Source organism: Leptonychotes weddellii, chromosome X (assembly GCF_054177405.1).
Source record: "Leptonychotes weddellii isolate Sample4059 chromosome X, ASM5417740v2, whole genome shotgun sequence".
Lineage (NCBI taxonomy): Eukaryota > Metazoa > Chordata > Mammalia > Carnivora > Phocidae > Leptonychotes > Leptonychotes weddellii.
Window position 1 is genome coordinate 99,824,525 of NC_138385.1, and position 22,506 is coordinate 99,847,030.

General features: G+C 42.7%; 1 protein-coding gene across 9 annotated transcripts in view; it reads left to right on the forward strand.

Moving 5' to 3' along the window:
• The window catches only part of ARHGAP6 (Rho GTPase activating protein 6), a 455,537-nt gene that overhangs the window by 392,871 nt on the left and 40,160 nt on the right, over positions 1-22,506 (forward strand). For all 9 annotated transcript variants that reach the window (XM_081809185.1, XM_081809179.1, XM_081809186.1 and 6 more), the window contains exons 3-6: positions 5,540-5,611; positions 12,809-13,065; positions 15,181-15,376; positions 20,189-20,244. In XM_081809185.1, the coding sequence (XP_081665311.1) occupies positions 5,540-5,611; positions 12,809-13,065; positions 15,181-15,376; positions 20,189-20,244 (581 nt within the window). The remainder of the gene's footprint in view (positions 1-5,539; positions 5,612-12,808; positions 13,066-15,180; positions 15,377-20,188; positions 20,245-22,506) is intronic.

Sequence of the window (22,506 nt, forward strand, 5' to 3'; positions counted from 1 at the left end):
TTTTTTTTAAAGATTTTATTTATTTATTTGAGACAGAGAGAATGAGAGAGACAGAGAGCACATGAGAGGGGGGAGGGTCAGAGGGAGAAGCAGGCTCCCCGCCAAGCAGGGAGCCCGATGCGGGACTCGATCCCAGGACTCCAGGATCATGACCTGAGCCGAAGGCAGTCGCTTAACCAACTGAGCCACCCAGGCGCCCAATATCATAACTTCTTTGACAAACCTTCCTGTCCCAAATTGGAAAGAAAGTATCTGGTTTAGTCTTTTTCTTGCCTTAGTTTTAGGAGTCTGTGGCTTGAGAGCCCTCAAAAGGAAAAATGGATGAGACTAAAGGATGAGTTTGAGTTTTAGTGAGGGATAAAATATAGCTTTAGTAAACATTTTTATAAGACATCCACAGATTGAATAGCTCGCCTTATCCACATTCGTACATATAATTTAAAAAGTGTATTTTGGTTTATCAGGACATGCGTGGGAACTTGAAAAGTAAACAGATTTCTATACTTACCAGTGTTCTTAGAGGCAAACAACAAGCACCGAGTCTGGATAACTTACACAGAAAAGGGATTTTAGGGAACTTAAGAAATAGGAGGTATCATGAGACAGTTTAATCAGCCACCTATGAAAACATCACCAGGGCCCTAAAAACAAATCTGGTCGAGCCTCTCATCTGTCCACTCCCTTTCCAGAAAACATACTACACCAGAATGACAGACATAACGGATGCTTTATATTGGCCCAGGCACATGTTTTCTTTCAGATCAGGGAGATGTGACTAGGAAGATTATTTTAGTAGTTTCAGCCAGGTCAGAAACTCTGACTTGTGAGTCACCTTCTTGCCATAAAGTTGGGCTCCCAAGTCTGTGTGTTTCAAAGTACTTCAGTGAATCGTGAGAGCCTCCACCTTCTCACGTGCTTGACAAACGAGGTTTCAGCCTTTGCTTGAATACATCCAGTACCTGGGCGAAAGGGCTTTTTAAAACAACAACAACAACAACAACTTTATTTTAGAATAATTTTAGATTTAAATTACACAGTTCCTTTACGCCCCTAAGCCAGTCTCCTCTAATAATAGCATCTTATGTAACCTTGGTACACTTACCACCATGAAGGAAAGGACATGGATACATTGCTATCAGCCAAACTATAGACTTTGTTCAGATTTTACCAGTTTCCCCACTAAATATCCTTTTTCTGACCCAACATCCCATCTAGGATACCCCATGCATTTGGCTGGGCATCTTATTTTTTTCCTTTTCTTTTCTTTTCTCTTCTCTCTTTTTTAAACATAACAAACATTTCTGATCTTACACAGTTTCTGGGAATATCACAGCCTGGTTGTTCTGGTTTGGGTTCCAGTCTGTGAGGTTCGCCATCAAGCTCAGCCGGGGCTGCAGTCATCTGAAGGCTTGACTGGGGTGGGAGAATCAGTGTGCTGGCCCACTCACGTGGCTGCTGGCTGGAGACTCCAGTTCCTCACCACATAACCCTTTGCATAGGGCTGCTCATGGCGTGGCTTCCCCCAGAGTGAGGGATGCAAGACAGAAAGAGCAGCTGAGATGGAAGCCACAGTGAGCGGTGCTTTTTTTAAAATTAATTAATTAATTAATTTATTTATTTATTTTTGTGAGGCAGCTCATTCCATTGCTGAACAGCTCCATTTGCTGAGAAAACAGTCTTCCTATAATTTCCTTGGCCAGTGGAGGGCTGGCCAGGAAGTCTCTCCATCCACCATGTTTAGTCCTCTAAAAAAAAAAAAAAAATAGAACTAGTGTCCCCTGAGTCTTCCCTGCATGCTAAAGACACGTTCGTACATCCATTCAGACAACTGTTCACCATCAAATGCTGCTCCACACCTGATCTAAATGAGGACAAAATGCTTCATGCAGAGAAGTAGAAGGCTGTTTATTCAAAGAACCTGCTCTATTCCCCTACCTGTAGACAGGAATCTGGTAGAAAGATAGCCAAAGACAGACTCACATTGCTTCCTAAATTGAAAGAAATTGTTATTCAACTGGATACGTAAAAGCTCAACAATTTGTAAACATTTTTATATTGTTCTACCTAAAATAGAAACTGAGATTGGGTATGGATCGAGCATTGTGAGAAGTGGGAAAATGTGACTCTTCGGGAGTTGGGCGTCACATGGTTTGAGCCCATAGCTGTCCTCTAGGTGGAGTTATGCACAGACCAGGGCTTCTCAACCAGAGTGATTTTGTCCCCGTGGGACATTTGGTGATGTCCAGAGACATTATTGGTTGTCACAACAGGGACTGGGTGGGCTCTCTGGCATCTAGGAAATTGAGGGATGCTGCTAGATACCGTACCGTGCACAGGACAGTTCCTCACAGCAAAGAGTTATCCAGCCCCCAATGTCGCTAGACCCAAGTCTAGAGGTTGGATGCAGTCTCTAAAGGGCCACTTCCCATTCCGCCACCAAGTGTCTCTTTTATAGCATTTGCCCCTCGCTTTTTAACTGAGCTCCCCTCACTGCCTATGAATTCCTTCAGTTTGCATTCTCTGAGAGTCTTTGTTTCTGGTCCAAGTCAATAGTGAGGCAGCTGTGGTTGAGAAAAGTAAGGGAGGCGGTGTCAAAGGGCATTCCTTCAAACTTCTCTCAGCAGGAATTTTCTGAAGATTGGAAACAAGCTAGAACCTTCCTCTGAGGCTAGGATGGAGGTGCAAACTCCAGGACTTGCCAGGTGTGCAGTGGACCGGGGTTAGGTATCCATGCTGGCCTGGGGTGAGTGTGAGGACTGTCTCATTAAGTGAAAAAGACAATGTTTGTATTTGTTGTAAATAGCTAAGCATTTTTTAAATTGTAGGTCACTATTCACAAAGATCACAAAGATATTGTCTCGAATCTTGGAGTTTGAAGTACATATTATCCTTGTGGGACTATGTGAACTCTCATTGGTGGGAATACAAATGAGTGAAACTACTTGGAAACTGTTCGATGTTACCTGGTAGAGCCTGAGGTTCTGTACATGCCGGCCTGACAACGCAGCTTGTACGTATCTACCCTAGAACAGTGGTTCTTAGATTTCGGTGGGAACCAGAGTCCCCTGGAGGATTGGTGAAAGCACACGTTGCTGGGCCCCACCCCAGAGTTCCTGAGTCAGTAGTTTTGGGGAGGGACCGTAGAATTTGCAGCTCTAACGAGTTCCCAGGCAGTACCAATGTCGGTGGTCGCAGAGCCACATTCCAAGAACCATTATCTGAGAGAGGGTCTTGGACATGTACATAGCAAGACATGAGCAACATTTTTCAAGAACATTGGTCCTGATAGTCTCAAGCTAGAAACAACTCAAATTCCAATGAACCATGGTATATTCGTACCAGAAAGCAAATTATAGTCATCAGAACGAGTGACCTACAGCTACCTGCCTCAACAAGATGAATTTCCGAAGTGTTGATGAATGGCGTAAATGAGGCAGGCGAGAATACCTACAGTGTGATTCCATCTGTGGGAAAAACAAACTGTATTCTTTACAAACGTAGACAGTAAAACTACAAAGAAAAGCAGATGGTTGATTATTGCAAAACTCAGACCAGTGATTACCTGGGGGGAGAGGGAGGAAGACACACAGGGGGCTTGGGCACGAGCAGTAGTCTACCTCTGAACTTGGCTGTTGGTGATGTGGGAGTTGGCCTCCTATTATTTCTTTGAACTGTACATTTGTAGTTATACACATCTTTATATATGCTACATCTTCCACTTAAAAAGAAGTTAAAAAAAAATCCTTCTGTCTTTAAATAAAATGTCCCCTATCCTATCTGTGACCAGTTCTTTGGCAACTTGCTTGAATTTTAGGATCTGTCCACTGGTTATGAAAACTTAAAACTTAAGTCTCTTAAGCTTTACTATATAGTTTAGTTATTCTTCTGGGTCAACGGTTAAAATGAAGGAATGATAGAATGTTGTGAAAGAAATATACCCTTGTTACAGTCAAATACATTTGGTGGTGTGAAGTGACGAACAAAGTGTTACAAAATAAAAGGCCTGTCTGTTTGGAGAATGGATTTGAGTCTTGTGTTGTTAGTATGTTTATTGTCGTACATTTTATAGTAAGTTATGGTAGGCCATATAATTACTCATCTTCTAGACACTGGAGATAAGAACATACCCCTAATGACAGAGATGGCTGGCTCTTCACCGCATTACAAGTGATTTACTTAATGTCCCCCTACACATATCTCACAACTGCAAGGATGCAGACTCTTATGCACTATGTCCATTTTGTGGGAGGAGGATCATTCTTGCAATATTTCTTTGCTTTTTCGAAGAGGGGGGGATTGAATGCATCTGTTGATTATACTGTGATGTCTTTTGCCTCCAAAATCCAGACAGAAGGAGTTGGGAACATCTGCAGCCCTGGACGGATCCCAGGAGAATGCTCATTTCTGGTTAAGAATGTGCATGCTGTCTTTTCCTGATATCAGAGTCTGGCTTTTAAATTTTACTGGGCTGAGTCTCTTTCTGGACTACACTTTTGAGTGTATCCTGTAAAAAACAAACAATTCTTAATCCTCCTTTTAAACCTAAGTTTCCTTGCGGCACGGGCTGCATTTGCCCTACTTGATCACCGTGCGGATTCCCGATTCGCGCCTCCCACACGTTAAGTTGATGGTTGCGTAATCGTGAAATGCATTCTTGCCATGATGACTGGCAACTTTTTCTGATGACATCCCAGGAATTTGATTGCAGCTACCTACTGATATGAGTGGAATCTTTATTATTTGGAGAGTTAGCCAGACGTGCTAAGTACGTTTGTTGCAAACACAAGATGCCGAAAGGGTATATGCCTTATTTATGATAGTGAAAACTTAGAAATGACCCAAATGCCCATTGGTGGAGGAATGGTTAATGAAATTATGGTACAGCCACACTGTGCAATACTATGAGACCTCCTGAGAAAGTAGATCTGAATTTATGCACATGTGTCAGGGGCCCCATGAGGCACTTGGTGTGCACCATCTCATTAAATCTCCCAACAACCCCATGAGATTCCCATTTTATAGATGCGGACACTGAGACTTGTCCCAAGTCACACAGTTAGTAAATGGTGCAGCAATAATTAGATCTGACTTCTCTAGACCCCCAAATTCATTTCCTTATCCAGTTACACTCTACCAGCTTATAAACGTCAAAACCATATGTACTGTTGACTCTCCTCTCATGGAGATTTGATTCAATATGACATTGGTTTGCATAAACATGAAAAATAGGAAGAGACTCATGTAATAGCAACAGCAAACATATCTAAGTGTCAACGCTAAATTAATTCTGAAGGAGGTAAGTTTCCTGTACTTTTCATGATTGAAACAAAATTTGAGAGCATACATCAAGGTTCTCGTTGCATGTACTGTCCAGGTCAGGGATTTCCGTGTATTTTCAGAGCCTTTGTTCTGCCTAAAATGCCAAATTATGAGTGAAGTAAGTGAGAAGTCATGCTTTTGCTCAAATGTAGCTGTTGATGGTATAAGATATCACGTGTATGCTTGTGTTTACAACTTTTCGTTCTTTTAATATTTGCAGATGGACAGAAGAGAAAGAAATCTTTGCGAAAGAAACTGGATTCACTAGGAAAGGAGAAAAACAAAGACAGAGGTAAGGGACAGAATGAACTAGAGCGGATGCATCTTCCATGGAGCATAATGGTTGAATTTGGTGGGGTTTTTGAATTGCATAGATTTATGCGGTTCATCTCTATTATGCAAACTGGATTTCTACGATGGAATGTCATTAAAGCCTGTTTTGGTCTACTCTTTTGTGTTTGAGTGGCCCTGTACTGAATTGATGAATTCAACTGTTTTGAGCAAAGTGTGACTTTGGCCAAGTTTATGGTTCCAATTATGATGCTGGCCAATTGGCCAATCAGCAATGCATAAGAAGAACCTGGGTTGAGTAGCCATGGACAGCATCTCTAACGCTAACCAGCTGTCTGGCAAGGCCAGATCGTTAGGCAGGGCTAGTTGAATGAGAAAAAGTTTGGATTCGCCTGCCATGACTACTGGAAAGAAACAGTCTCATCCTCATGGGCTACTGGAGATGGGCCATTCTCAGCATTTTTATGTCAGATCACAGCATGCTTATTTTTTGCCCTATATGTTTTGGGAATTGTTGACTCTCTCCATACTGTTTTGTGTCCTCTTCTATGTCTATTTAGGGAACTGACACATTAGCCACTCTTTCAGAGGTATTTGTGGTCATTTTTAACTAATATTCATTGAGCCTGCAAATGGGCACCTGGGCCCCATTAGCGCAGTACAACTCTCTGTGGCTTGTTTGTATGGTCCCATATGAAATGACTGCTGAATGGTGTGGTTGTATGAATGTATTTCCATTTTATGTGACATAATGAATGAGTGTTGAGTGAGGAGAGCCATATGTCTCACCTTGGAGTTCTTTTCTATAATGATTGAATTTCTGCTTGAAAAATAATGGAAGGCAATAAAACCAAAGGTATAAAAATAAATGCACTGTGGTCAGTAGTGGACAAGACCTAGTCCACACCATTGATCCCAGACTCTACACCCATGTCATGAACTTGACTAAAGTGTCATGACATTTGGTTCTTTGGACTGAAAGGAGATAATTCTATTTTTTAAAATATTTTATTTATTTATTTGACAGAGAGATACACAGCGACAGCGGGGACACAAGCAGGGGGAGTGGGAGAGGGAGAAGCAGGCTTCCCGCCGAGCAGGGAGCCCGATGCGGGGCTTGATCCCAGGACCCTGGGATCATGACCTGAGCCGAAAGCAGACACTCAATGACTGAGCCACCCAGGCGCCCTTGAGATAAAGAATTCTGAAGAGTGGGGAGCCAACGTTTTACTTCCCTTAGAGCATGATTTCTCAACCTGGGTCTGTTGACATTTTAGACTGGATAATTCTTTTTTATTTTATTTTTTTAAAATTTTATTTATTTATTTGACAGAGAGGGGCAGAACACAAGCAGGGGGAATGGGGGAGGGAGAAGCAGGCTCCCCGATGAGCAGGGAGCCCAATACGGGGCTCGATCCCAGGACCCTGGGACCATGACCCGAGCCAAAGGCAGACGCTTAACAACTGAGCCACTCAGGTGCCCCTGGATAATTCTTTAAAAAAAAAAAAAAAAGATTTATGTATTCATTAGAGAGACATAGACAGAGAGAATGAGTGGGAAGGGGGCAGAGGGAGAGGGAGAGAAAATCCTCAAGCGGACTCCCCACCGAGCGCGGAGCCCCACATGGGGCTCCATTCCAGGACCCCGAGATCATGACCTGAGCCGAAATCAAGAGTCGGCCGCTTAACCGACTGAGCCGCCCAGGCACCCTCAGACTGGATAATTCTTTGTTACGGAGGCTGTCCTGTTCATCGTGTGACATGTTTAGTGGCATCTCTGGCCCAGTAGCACCGCCCCCAGCCAGAATATCTCCAGACATTTCGAATGTTTACCTCAGACTGGAGAAAGGAGTTGAGAATGGGAATGATCCCTGCCTCTCACTGCACAGTTAGAGTAAGTTGTAGAACCTTTAAAATTCCCAGTGCCCAGACCCCCCAACCCCGAAAGTGTGATGCCATTGGTCTGTAGGGGGTACTGGACGTGAGTAGTTTTCTGAAGTACTGATGTGCAGCTTCTGAGATGAGAACTCGGTCCATATTAGCCAATGTCCTCACCAGCAGGGCACATCCTATCACAGCCGAATTCCATGCTGGAATAATCGAGGCAAGGGGCATTAAGTCTTTTTTTTTTTTTTAATTTAAAAAAAATTTTTTTATTAACAAATAATGTATTATTTGTTTCAGGGGTATAACTCTTGTCCAGCTACCTATCACTGTCTGATAAATTGTATTCTATTTAATTGGTCCGTATGTTCTTACCCTTCTTTTTAAGTGAATGTTAGTAACCAGGGTAGCTTTTTTAAACTAGAGTCTTACTCATTCTATTCCTGCCATCCATCACCTTTACCTCACTAGATTAGAGAAATTCTTAGTGTTTATAGAGAGTATTAAAGGGGACACTCAGACTGGCATTAGTAATGTGTATCTTTAAAGTTGGTTTACTCTAGGATGATGATACTGATCTGAGGACTGAATCCTTATAATGGAGACTTTCAGCGATTCCTCAGAATTGCCCGTTCAGGCTAGACGAAACAGAATGACCATTTTTGCAGGAGATGATTGAGTTCCCTCAGCAGAGAGAGATGGATGTGTGCTTGCTCAGGTTACAGAACAACAGGAAGCAAGGATGTGAATGAGCAGAAAAGGAAGGCCAGGGGATGTCATTGACCAATGTGTCCTGGGCTATTATACACTTTTCGGACCATATCGTATTTACATCTGACATAAGCTCAGGGAGAACCTGGCAGTGTTCTATAAGGCTGTACACGTTGCTGGCTGGGAAAAAGGAAGGCAGGTTCTGGTGGTCCAGAGAAAAGACACATGGCCCATCCAACTAAATTAGAGAAAAATATCAGGCTTCATGGCAAAAGAGGGGTTTTTTAATTCCTCTTTTAAAGAAGCTCTGATATTTAAAAAGAAAATGTCCTGGGCTTAAGTGAAGCTTAATTACCTGGCACATCTTCTGAACAGAAAGTCCTGTCTATGTGCACACATCCATTACGTGGCCGCCCTGGCAAGCAGGGCAGGAGGGGCCAGCATGCGGGTCTTGCTGAGTCGTAATGGTTCACATTATTTTCTTCCATTTGAATATTAACATTGGGGTTCCTAACAGCTGCACATGTGGAAAATGATAATCATTGGAGTCCAAAAGTAAAAGAAGGAAAACAGGAAGCTCTCAGTGACCTCTTGGGTTAGGTCATCTAAAAATAAATAGGAGCAGCTTTTTAGAACCCAATTGCTCTCCCAATAAAGAGTGATTCATTAAGTGTTTGATATGCTGCTGGATTAATTGATTCAATCAGAGTGAATCATGTCCTGTATTTTATTTAATTGCCTTGACATCAAACACGGCAGATCATGTGACACTCCTGTGTCCCTCCTGCCACTTCAGCCAGTGCCCATACGACTCTTGAATTCCATATGGAAACGAATTCAAGATGGAGGCTGGGTGGGAAAACATATTTTCATCCAGAAGAGTTCCAAGTCCTTAATTTCTCTTAGTTAAATTACTTGGCAACCAAAAAAACAGTTTTTAAACTTTCAGAACTTCAGCAAATTTCTTTCGTGGGTCAAAAAGAAATCACTTGTGGGGAAAAGATTTTCAAATAGCTACTTTGTTCCAGTTCATGTGGTTCCTGGTCAGAGCACAGGGGGGCATAGGTTTTACTGTGGCATACGTCTGGGAGATAGGTCCCCGCTTCACAGGGTATTTCAGACTACGCCGTATATTTATTGACATGAAATCTGGGGATAATTCGGGTCTGGCACCGTTCTTTAGGCTGAAATAGTATCATGCCATGTCTTATTGTTCCTCAGTGTCCGAGTATGTTCCTACACGCCAGGTATGACGTAGCACTTGATAGGAATAGTTGATACAACTTTATTTTGCATCATAATAAATAGCAGTAATAAAATCAAGTATCAGCTATCACTATGTAGACATTCTCAAGGAGAATGTATCGAATGCTGTCTTTGAGTGCTGTTACTGGAAAGAAGAGAACCCGGGGGAGCGTGATCCCGGGAGAGAATAGGAAGGGGCCACCTCACACAGGGCTGTGTGCGCCCCGCATGGTGTTTGGTCTGCATGCTGAGAACATTGAGACACCATCAAGGTGCATTAAGGAGGGCGCATCTTAATGGTGTGTTTCAACAGATCGCCACACTGCTGTGTGGAACGTGAACTTGGGAGGGAGAATAAGACAAGAGTGGAGGGAGGAAGCCTGATTCTCGAGGTGGAATCCCTTTTGGGGAGGACAAGGCTCCAGGATGGGACCAAGGGAGTGAGTGGAAAAGGTGGCATGCAGGAAAAAAGAGGAGAGGAGACCGTCAAGGAGATGGGAGGATGGAGAATGAGATGGGCCTTTAGGTAGACATCCAGGCCTCCAAGTGTGACGGTAGCTTGGGGGTCTGACCACGGGTCAGTCAGTGCCAAGAGAAGAGAGCAATGGGCAGGAGACAAGAGAAACCTTGTGATGGCGGGTTTCTGCCACACAGTGGGAAGGTGCAGATCTGGAAGTGGTGGTAGGGAGCCAGAGGATGGCATGCCACCTCCTGGCCCCACAGTTCATGGGCTGGGAGAGCACACACTTGCTACTAATGAGCACAGCAGGGGAAGCAGTCTCCTTGGTGAACACATACTGTAGATTAGAACATGATACACCCTGTGCCTGGCCCCAGAACACTGAGCCTTGGGAAATGTCCATCTGGTTTTAAAAACCTATTATCAACTGTATTCGCCCTATCAACACAGAGTCTCCAGGGTTTTTTCCCCGAGAGAAGAGCTTTGAATCCACAGATAAGCATGTGTGCCCAACATTTTATTTACACATGAGGAGGGTTTTGCTAAATAGACTTGTGATGAGTTCTCCATTTCATAATAGCCACATTTTGAGAAGCAGTCATATTCAAGGAATCCTGCCTAGAATTTTCCAGAGTCTAGACACTGCAACACAAGTTTAGGGCATAGAGAGGCCTCCTTTCTGAAGCCTGTAAAGGTTCTCAAGAGAAAGCAACAAGAAACAAGAGACCACATCGAAACTCTATCACTGAAAGAATAAATAAACTCCACCAGGAAAGAAAGACTATTAGGGAAAAATAAAAATCTGTTAGCAGGTCATCTCTTGAGTGAGAGTCAAAGAGAAAGAAAAACTGGGAAGAATGACTTCATGTATCCCATCTGTTTAATTTGTGTTCCGTTATTCCAGTTTGCAAGGAAAGTGGCAGACTTTGGGACACTGAAAATGACAGATACCAAAGGGAACCAGTTTTCTTCTTTTTTCTAGGGATATTAGAAACTCTAAATGAGTCCGATTGGTTTTCCTTACGTGGCAAAACTGGCTAAGAGAGGAGTCAGTAGTCCCCATCTCCTACGAAATCCCTGCAGAGAGCGTGCCTAAGTGAGCAGACACATGCCGCTCGATACATTTATTGCTGTCCTTTCTGCTGTTGTTATCCCCCCCCGCCCACGGTTTTTGTGTATTCCCCATAGCTGTCAGCCTTGGCATCTGCAGGTCTCTAGACTCGCCGCGGGTTTTCTGAAGCAAGACTCTTTGATTATTCCCATAGACAAGACAGTGCTGATTTACACCATACACCCCAGGGTGCATGGCTCGCGGTCTGGTAGTCTAACTGTGCTAGTAGTGAAGATGGCCTTCTGTCAATAGTGAGTCTTGGGTCCTGCTACGCTGGCTACATTGATCACTCAAAAACATGCCAAAAGTTTTGTTTGTATTATTATCGTATGCCACCTAGTTTGTCGATCGAGAATGGTAAGCATCCTCCGAAAATCCCAAAATGCTGACGTTTTGATTTTTCGCTTCAAAACAGACTGCATGTTTTGATGGGACCAAAGGTGCAGGCTTCTTAAATGCCATTTCTGCTTTTAATGTAGCCTTGGCCATCAGCCCAGTGATGTTAAAATGTTGCCATGGATCAAGGAAGAAAGCCTTTTAAAGCCTCTTTCCACCTGACTTAAAGTTAGCCTTTTCTTTCAAAGAACAAACAACCCTTAGAATTGTTTTCCCTTGATCATTCTGGTTTTATTCATAGGGGTTATAAAAACAAGGGAGAGGCTAGACTCCCATATTCTGCGGCTAGGAGATGTAATTTTGAGTCTAAAAGAAATAATGCATTTAATCTAATTATGAATGCTTTTCAGCATAAATCTAAAATAGTGCCCAAAAGATGCCTGGCCCTAAGGTTCAGTGTGCTTACAATGTAGGTGCATACATATGGATCAGCGATTCAGAAAGCAACTGTGTGTCCATCTCCAAATAAAGAGGTAGATTTCTGCACTGTGCTCCTTGCCCCAAATTGTCCTTACTAGGGGATTTAACACATTGTATCTTGGGCCCTTCACTGGTTATTTAGTGGTGAGAGTCTACTTCTACATGGGCCGGCAGAATGGCTTGAGTATAGATCGTGAGAGCAACATCCCCAGCCCAGCAACTGGAGGCAGCCTGTGGGGGACAAGGAACACGGGGGGGGGGGGGAAGCAGACTCCCCCCGAGCTGCTCCCCTGCCTCTCGGGTCCTCACTCACGTACTGGCTCTTTTACTGGGAACCCCAAAGTGGATCCACTTAACTGAACTTAGGTCTTTGCTCCAGGCATCTCTCCGTTGTAACACCCGACAGCCACCTGTGTAATTATTTACCTATCTGACTCCCACTCCCCCACCCGCCCCTTACTCCGGACCTTTCAAGAGCGAGCACTACGCCTCTTGTAAGCTTTGTACTCCCATCGTGGTAGCTGTTCAGTGAGTCCCTGTGGAATAAACGGATGCACGCAGCCTTCTCACGCCTTGTAAGTTCTGGGAGCTCTTGAGACACATACCTCAAAGACTAACAGTTTATAAAATTGTGTCCTTGTGAGGATGAAGCATTGTGTACAGTCTATCAAAAATGTCACATTTATCCATAAAGCTATTTCCTTTAAAACATACTTGAGATATGTGGGGGAAAAAACGAGAGGCCTAGATTTCTAAAAACCCACGTTCTTTGTACATACTGGCCTACTTGATAGAAATAGAAACTTTGGCCACTCTGATACACACAGAAGTCATCCCTGTATTTTGATTGAAGAATCAATTCTTCAGGAAACGGTCATTTGACTACGTCTGCCCTTGGGTCTGAAGCGTGAGTGAGAGCCTTCACCGGCCCAGTCATGTCTGAAAGTGAGTGTTTGTTTTTTTGATTGCAGAATTCATCCCCCAGGCATTTGGAATGCCCTTATCCCAAGTCATTGCAAATGACCGGGCCTATAAACTCAAGCAGGACTCGCAGAGGGACGAGCAGAAGGATGCGTCTGATTTTGTGGCTTCCCTCCTCCCGTTTGGAAGTAAAAGACAAAACAAAGAACTCTCAAGCAGTAACTCATCTCTCAGCTCCACCTCGGAAACGCCAAATGAGTCAACGTCCCCGAACACCCCAGAACCGGCTCCTCGGGCCAGGAGGAGGGTGAGTTGGCCAGTATTTTCTCTGACACCACCGCTAAAACAACCGAAGCATTACAGGGTTATTCTCTGAACCTCTGCTCTTGGGAAAACTGGAAATGGAGTCTAGGGACCTGTCAGTGACCCCATTCGGGGACAGCGTGCCCCGGGCCGTGGGGCACATGACACAGCCTCAAAGCCTTTTTCCGGCCGCTCTCAGAGCTGCTGGGTGCCCCCCTTGGTTCCCCATGTGTGTGCCCCATGATGTCCTGAACATTCTACAACATCACTGTTGACCGTGCTCTAGCTTCATCTTCTGTCTTACCACCAGACTTGCCCTCGAGACTGTGAGGCTGGAGGCCAGGGCCGGGTGGTTTTGTTACTCTCTTCATCTCTAGTCCAAGAACCACGCCTGGCCCCCCAGCCACCTGGCTGCCAGTCCTCGTAAGTGATGAGTTTTTGTTTTTTTTTTTTTAATCAATGGAGCTTTTTTTTCCACAAGAAACCTACATATATATTGTATATCATATATCATATATCTGATATATCATACATCATATACAGAGAGAGAGAGAGAGAAAGGGCACGTATGTCCTCTTTCAAATTAATACTCTAAGAGCACAGTACCATGTATTAAGTGAGTGCTATGTTCTAGGCACTGTGTTATTTCTTATTTCAGATTCCCTGTTTCAATCCAGGAAAGCTGAGTTCTCAGGCAAACTGGTTGGTGATCGGCTGAGTCAGTTGATAAGCATCTCTAAAAATTTCCTAAGTCACTGGGAGATCTTCTCTCCTTTTCCTCTTGCCTGGAGACCCCCAAATCTTTGCCACCTCCAGCCACTCACTACTGCCCTACTGAAAACCCCCCCCAAAAAAAACCCCAAACACTTCCCACTTAAAATCCACATTCGAGACCTCTCCAAGATAAAGGGGCACCTGAGCCGCCGCTGTTTTTCAAGGCTTTGGCTGTGTTTAAAAGTGGAGAAATGATGACTTTCCAGGATATTTAAATGTATGTGATGGAACTGTTCTTGCAGTCTTATCATCATCTCTCAGACTGCGTGTCCTAAGGCTGTAACACCCAAACTCCACATCTGAGCTCTCTGGGAATCTGGGGCCCAGGCAGCGGGCCTCCCAGATGCCCTCTCCTCTGGCCAGGCCTTGCTAGGATACCAGCAGCGAGCCCCTTCCTCTCCGCTTCATCGGGGGCGGGCGGTGGGGGGGCTTGGCCGTGTAGACACGGCCGGTGCCCTGCTCCCTTCCACTCGGCCTTTCCCAGTCCCAGCATGCCAGAGCCCTCCTTCCACCTGCCAGCACCTCACCCCTGCCAAGGGCTTTCTCTGATGGCCAGAGGCACCCACCCACGCAGGTGATAGGCTGCAAGTGCCGAGACATTGAACGTCACCTCCTGGCCCCTACCAGAAGTTGCCCTTAATCAATGACTCTTGAGGCTTGTGATATAAATAGCCCAGTACACTTGCTCCCCAGCACAGTTAGCTCTGAGGTGCTTGACCCACACTGTCTCCCAGAGGTCCCCAGGGTGCTTGGGCACCAGCTGCCCACAGGCTTGTCATAGGCTGGGTGATGCTCTTCATCCGCTGCCCTCCCTTCCTTTTCTCGTTCCCCCACCCCCTACAGCCGTCTCCCGGGACCATGTCCCTGATAAAGTTCTTTGTGCCAGTTCTGGGGGAAACCCAACTAAGACTATTCCATGGAATCCAATGTTAAAAATCTGCTTCCTAGAGTCATAGTTGAGATGCTTGGTTTTTATTTGCGAGGCTTCTCTGACTTTACCTCATTCATCGAGCATGTATGTGATTTTTTTCTTGTTTCAACAAATGAAGTGGTTGGGTCAAAATATTACAACTCGATGTCCGCCCTCTCTCGTCTTCCACTGGCGAATGTTGTTTGTGGAAATTGTAACTGCCATTCCCTTAGCTTGTTGTGGTAGTTTCCTCACTTTTTCAAGAGGTGTTGGCCGTTTTCCTTTTAATGTACGAACAGTGTGATTGAATGAAGTGGCGTTATTTCAAGGGTGACACACAGTCCTGGGCAAAAGCGTTATTGGCTAGCGTGTGAGGGAACTTGCTCTTGTTTTCTCCATCCACGCTCTTTGTTCACGTCTGTGTATGATTTGCAGGGCGCGATGTCAGTGGATTCTATCACAGATCTTGATGACAATCAGTCTCGACTGCTAGAAGCATTACAACTCTCCTTGCCTGCTGAGGCTCAGAGTAAAAAAGAAAAAGCCAGAGATAAGAAACTCAGTCTGAATCCCATTTACAGACAGGTCCCCAGGCTGGTGGACAGCTGCTGTCAGCATCTAGAAAAACATGGTAAGCAGACTTGTCTGGCAGTGATCGAGTATGAGAGACTCTCATTTATTCAAGCTTCATGGATTTAAGCACCCAAGTTCAATGCTTTGTTTGTTTGCTCAGACTCTGGGCTTAAATTTCCTTTGCGAAGAAAGCTTATAGATCTGAGTGTGTGCTTCAGAGAGTACTGGGCTAAACAAGATTGTGGGGGACAAAAATCAACTCGATGGTGTTCAGGCTGCCCAGCACCCAAGGGTCCTCAGATGTGAGCCTGGAGGCCAAGATCTGTTGGGCTGGGTCTGTCCCCAAGCCTCCCTTCAAACAGAGCCCAGCCACTTTTATCTTTTTTATGCGTCGATATTACTAGCAAGGCTTCCTTTAAAAAATAAGAGTCCAGCTTCTAAAAAAAAAAAAAAAAAAAAAGATTTGCAAACATTCCTTAAGTGAATAGAAAAGACGTGGCTTTTGACAACAGCTTTTCTATATTGCTGTTTGCGTTTTTATGGAAAGGTGTCCACTTCAAACTTCTTCAAAATGACCCTTTAGCAACTCTATTCCAATTAATGTGCTGACTTCAAAATATACTTCTTTAAAAGTTTTTCTGAAATGTAGACTTTTGGCTCATCAAACTGCCATTTCCATAACCTGAATGTGTTTCCTGTGCTTTTTTACTATAAAATAATACACTCATTGTAATAAAGCAAGAAACACAAAAGCAAAGCAAATTCTGAGGCTATCATGGAGACATAACTACTGTTAATATTCTCATCTAATTTTTTCAGTATAAGTGGGACTGTAAAAAATGATTAAGGAGATATCTAAATATCTTAATCACCAGATAACATATGGATGACTTAACAGAGTTAATATGCATTGAAGGTTTATTTGTCTACACAAAGTTTTTTAAAGATTTATTTATTTGAGAGAGAGAGAGCACGACTGGGGGGAGGGGGAGAGGGAGAGGGAGAGAAACCCAAGCAGACTCCCCACTGAGCCTGGAGCCTGACACGGGGCTCGATCTCACGACCCTGAGATCACAACCTGAGCCAAAACCAAGAGTCGGATGCTCAACCGACTGCGGCACCCAGGCATCCCTCTATACAAAATTTTTATATGTACCTGTGTGTATGTGTGTATCTATCTGTCTCTTCTCCTGGGAAAGCACACTGGGTGTCAAGGAAAATGCCTTAGTCATTTCGAATTCCCAACACTTAGTATCATGATTAATACAATGTAGGTTTTCAATAAATATTACTTGCACGGAATTATTTTTTAAAATAGCTTAGCAATGAAAGTGTTCAGTACTGCGAATATGTAAATTCAGTCTAAATTTCACTGTGAGGTAGAAAAAGAGACTCATACTTTTATAATTATAGTTTTTCCCTATAAAGAACGTAGAGAGTGAACTGTAAGCAGTTTAAAGAGTCCTAAGTGAGAAAATTCTACTCCAATCCTGCAAAAATCCAGTGCCAGGCTGAGTAACTGCTTATGTGAAAGAAAACTTGGTATGTCTTTCTATTTTCTTTTTGAAAATGAATTTTCATGAATTATAATTTGTAAAATAGTATTTCCTTGAAACTTACTAAAAAACTGGATGGTTCTTTCTTTTTTGGAATGGTAAACATGCAGTGTAGGGCCTAAAAGAAAGAAGATTATCTTTTCAAGGACCTGATTCTGCTCCCGGTTTCCATGGTGTTTAGCTCCAGAAAAATACAAGACATATTTAAATGCAAACGGATATTAATCTTGGTCACTTGAAACCAATGAAAAAGGAGCAAGCCTCAAAAACAATTCTTTCATAAGACTTTATTTGCCTGTTTGGCAAATGGGTAGGAAAGAGTTTGAGTCACTTTAGCCTTATAAACATTTGTCGAAGATCTTTTCATTCCCTCCACAATTGGTCTTGAACAGTTATCTTGACTCTGTCTGTATATAGCACCCTTCCCCACTTACACTTCACCCAGATGCTTTCTGTACTATTAGCTCAAAATTCCTTAAGCATCCTCAATTTCCCAGAAGCACAAATTTAAAAAAACACCACCACCACCAAAACCAGACAACATAGTGGAGACTCAAGCCCTGTTGCATTTCTGGGATTTGGGCTGATTGTAGGGTGGGGCATCCTGCTTATTCTGCCTGCCCTCTTTCCTTGAATTCCCTAAGCCTGAGATCCAAGTGCTCTGGGGTCATGTTTCCATTCCAGTTTCTGACGAAAAGGAGAGAAAGGTGATCGCGTTGATTTCTGGGACAGGCCAGAGCAAAGTCACGTTCCTTTGCCAGGTCAGTGCCTTTTTGGGTGGACGCCTGGTTCTATCAGTGACTGTCTTAAGTCAAGGTTACTAAATGCCTGGACTGTATCTGCTCTTTGAGAAAAATCACCATCTCTCTCTCTTATGTGAGAATGGCATTGGCCTTCTGAAGGCTGTCAGTTGCTCTGCCTAGAAACAAACAAGCAAACAAATACATATTTTAAAAACTTAAAACAGGTTCTAACCAATTGAAATACATAGGAACTATAGCACTTGATCACTAACTCGTTATTTTTTCAATTACAGTCATTTTTGCCGAGCGAAAAAGTACTCTAATTGAGGAGATAATGTCATTGAAATGGGCATTTCTGAAGAGTCTGGAGGGATTCAGGTGAATGAATAGTCCCGCCTGTGTAGGAAATGCCCTTATGATATTTCACTTATGTAGAAAATTCAACTCTTCAGAAGCCATCAGAAACCATGTAGCCAAAATTAAAATTGCTATTATATTACAGTTTTCTCTGTTGTGCAAAGGAGACTCATTCAGTCCAATCAGGGTCTGTTTCTCTCTATATAATAGATGCCAGATATGATTCGAAGAACTCTATATGCCTTAATTAATTGAATCATTGCATAACTATTCAGACGGATACTCATTATGCTCCTTTTGCAGGTGAAAAAGTATAATTCTGGAATGATTCTAAATAGCTCGATTATCCTGTTCACAAGCTCCCAGAGAGGTAGAAGCAATAGATTAGGCTAGGGGTTGGCCTCACTTGTGAGGAAGACAAACTGAGAGCAGCAACAAGGAAGGTACAGAAGTTTACAGAAAATAGATGCAGAACAAAATCCTACCCAAGGGCAAGCGCCAACATGTGATTATGCAAATCAGCAATAAATAGCCTCTCACCATGATTCTGTCAAATTATTCTGGAAGTTCAGGATGCCATTTATAAGATAGAGAACTGATAAATGAGATTTATGGATTTATAATTATATTTATAAATGAGTTTGTAATTATAGATGCTATCTTTTCTAACTAAAAAGCCCTGGAAAACAAACCAAAAAGGGATTATACTTAATACATAAGGTGGCAAGGCCATAAAATAAATATACAAAAGATACCTATTTCTTATATAAGAGCAATAATCAGTTATATACTCTAACAATAAAATAATTCATTCCTATTAATATCAAAAATATACCCAGAATATCTGTAAGAAGAAGCAGGAAACTTCTATAAAGAAAACTGCAAAGTTCTACCAAGAGATCTAAAACATGATTTAAACAAATTAAGATGTTTACATTGGTTCTGGATGAAAAGAAATAATGCTATAAAGATTGTAATTCTTTCCAATGTGATTATATGTTGTACTAGTCCAAACTCTTTCAGTGGCACGAGAGAGGAACCCAGATAAAATTAGATTAAGCAAAGCACCCCCCGCCAAAAAAATCCTATTTACATACTGCAAGTCTCAGTATTATATCTAAATTCAGGCACAGCTGGATCCAGGATTCAAATGATGCTCGGAGAGCATGAGTCTATTTGCACTTTACTCTCAGGCCAGCTCTCTTCACATGGCTACAAAATGTCCATTGGTGGCTCCAAACCAGCATCGCCCTCATAACCGATTATCCCAAATGAAGAGAAAATGAGCCACCGATAAAAAAATAAATGTAGATGATGATCATCAGTGGCGATGAGTAATGTCTTGCATAGGAAAAGGAGAGTCATTCAGACATTCTGTGCCCCCTGAAGGAAGGAAGTACGTAATACTTCTTAGGAAGTATTCTTGTCCCCCCCCCCAAAAAAAATCAAACCTGAATCAAAGAAAACTCTGGCTCAACTATGTAAAAAGAAAAATACACACACACATACATGGAGAAAAGACTGGATAGAAATAAAACAAAATATTAAGAGTGGTTATTTCTACATCAGGTATTTTTAAAAGTATATTATCTTTTACATTTTTCTGCATTTTATAGATTTTCTTTAATAAGTACTTGTTTTAATTATAATCAGTGAAACAATAAATACCTATTTTTAACATCGATAAAGAGCTAAGAATTCATATAAAATACATGTTTAAGGGTGCCTGGGTGGCTCAGTTGCTAAGCGTCTGCCTTCAGCTCAGGTCATGGTCCCAGGGTCCTGGGATCGAGTCCCACATCGGGCTCCCTGCTCAGCGGGAAGCCTGCTTCTCCCTCTCCCACTCCCCCTACTTGTGTTCCCTCTCTCGCTGTGTCTCTGTCAAATAAATAAAATTTTTTTAAAAAATGCATGTTTAAGTAATTATTCTGAATGATGAAGAAAATGTTACTTTTTTCATGTGGAGAAGATGCGGAATGCATAATATCACATGAAAAGTTTTTCCTCAGAATCGTTTAATGTGATGTGCCCCTGGTGCTTATAGGGCTAAGCTTCAGGCACCTGCAGAGTCTAATGTGGGATAACTAAGCAAGCATTCGTGCACGCTGTTGTGCTGTTACTGTTGTGCATGTTGCTGGCATTCTGCGTCCTTGGTGATTTCCTCCAGTTTCGAGCCATGAAACAGGACTGTTGATTTTGTTTGCTTCTTTGCAGGCCTCCAGACGGTGGGGATATTCCGAGTTGGAAGCTCAAAAAAGAGAGTGAGACAAGTAAGTTAAAAGTGAAGACTATATTGTACATTTCACTTCACTTTCAATTGAATTACCTCCAGCAAAGTTGCAGCTTCTGCAAATTCATTTTGGAGTAGCTCTTCTGTATCCTCCCACCAATTACAGTGTAATTGACTCCCAAGAGGTCAAAGGCAACAAACTGAGAAGCTCAGAAAGGTTGTGATGGAGTTAGGATCAAACCCTTGGAATCAAAATGTTTGGCATGGCCAGCCAAACAAAACTAATTTATAAACCTCTTATTGAAACTTTAAAAGCAGGAGATTCAGAGAGCACCTAATCAGGAAGGGATAATAAATAGAAGACAATTGTTTAACACTTGTTTTTACTAAAATGCAATATGAATGATGCCATTAACGTTCCCTTCATATAAGGTGCTATGTTTACAGTTTTACTTTCTCAAAAAGAAATCATTCTTATTACGTTTCCGTGGAACTGCTGACCCCCCCCAACTCATTATTCGTGGGGACCTTGCTTCTTGGTTTCCTTCAGCACTGTGCAACATTCTCACAACAGAAGTTTGATGCTAGACCTTCGGGAATAGGTTCCTGTGAGGGGGCAGGTATTTGTGTTCATGAGGGCTTCACAAAAGGCAAACCTCCCTTTGAAAAAAGAATTTGTTTGTTGGCTAAAAGAAAATTAAAACATGATGTTTCAAGACTGATGAATCACAGACCTGTACCCCTGAAACAAACAATACATTATATGTTAATAAAAAAAAAAAAGTGATGTTTCCTCTGTTGGTCCCAACAGAAAGAAGTAAGAAACTCAGCAACTCAAAAATGAAGCCAAATGAAAATAATTTTTAGTTGATGAAGCTGAAGAAATATTTGTTCATAGAATTGAAACTAACTGAAATAAATGCCTCCTGATACTTCTTTTTTGTCAAGATAAAAGGGGCTTCCCAAAGGAGTCCTTTTTCTGTTTATTTGGTGGATTGCCTTTATTTTCTTTTTCTTTTTTTTTTTTTTTTTAAAGATTTTTTATTTATTTATCTGAGAGAGAGAATGGGAGACAGAGAGCATGAGAGGGGGAGGATCAGAGGGAGAAGCAGACTCCCTGCCGAGCAGGGAGCCCGATGCGGGACTCGATCCCGGGACTCCAGAATCATGACCTGAGCTGAAGGCAGTAGCCTAACCAACTGAGCCACCCAGGCGCCCCTGCCTTTATTTTCAATAGTCACCTAAGAGACTACGGAACATTTAACATTTGGCCACAGGGCTAGCAAGAAGGAAGATAGCGTGATAACATTTTGGGGCCCTCCCGCCTGAGCAGAGCAGCAGAATATTTTCAAAACATTTCCTTATTGATTCCACCCACCAGCTGTGAGCGGAGCCCTTTCACCCACTTCTTTTGAGGCTTGGAGAAATTAAGAGAAATTAAGAAACTTAATTCAAGATCACACAGTTTACTCCCGGTTCAGTTCAAGATCAATGTTAAACTCAAGATCCCACAATTGAGATTAAGCCGCTTTCCACGGTCCGTTCTTTCTGCTCATGTGTGTGCTCAGGAGAGAAACGTGGCGTGTTTGAATGATCAGAGGAAGGAGTGGTGCCAAGTGGGAGACTTCCGTTCTGGCTGCCTACTATACATTGATGACAGTTGCCTGGAATCAGTGAGCAGTTCGGGACAGTGATGGGCATTCTCATCAGGTGGAGAGGTGGCTAGTGGCCGAAATTATCCCTCAGTTATATCTGGATCCACCAAAGGGAAAACCTTGGCATAGAGATTTATTTAAGGGTTTTCCAATCAAAATGTGATTTGTGGTTATTGAGACTTCGATTCCTAGTGTGAAATATGCCCTAACTTACCATTTTATCTTGAACATCACTTCTTAGCACCCTACACTTTTTATTCAGAACAGTTGTCACAATATTAACAGCTAATTAATCGTCTATGGGATTACCAGTTGCTCACCAGCCTGAGAGCTGGGGGAGGATAGGGACGTTGCCTCTTTGTTCCCTAGTGTACTTTGAGACCCTGTGCCAAGGCCCGGTACGCAGGAAGTTGAATGAATGGGTGAATGAGTAATTGAACCGATAAACTCTTACAGAAGCTTATTGCATAGAGGAGATTCAGGAACTCGCGGAATTATTTCTACACTAGAAAACAATACAAAGAAGTTGAGCTGTCGGTCATGGAAGTCGAGTGTAGAGTTATGACTCCCTTCGTCTTGCTATCGTGTTTTCGTGTTGTCATAAATGCTGACAAACCCAGGATAACGATTAAGTCAGGGAATCCTTT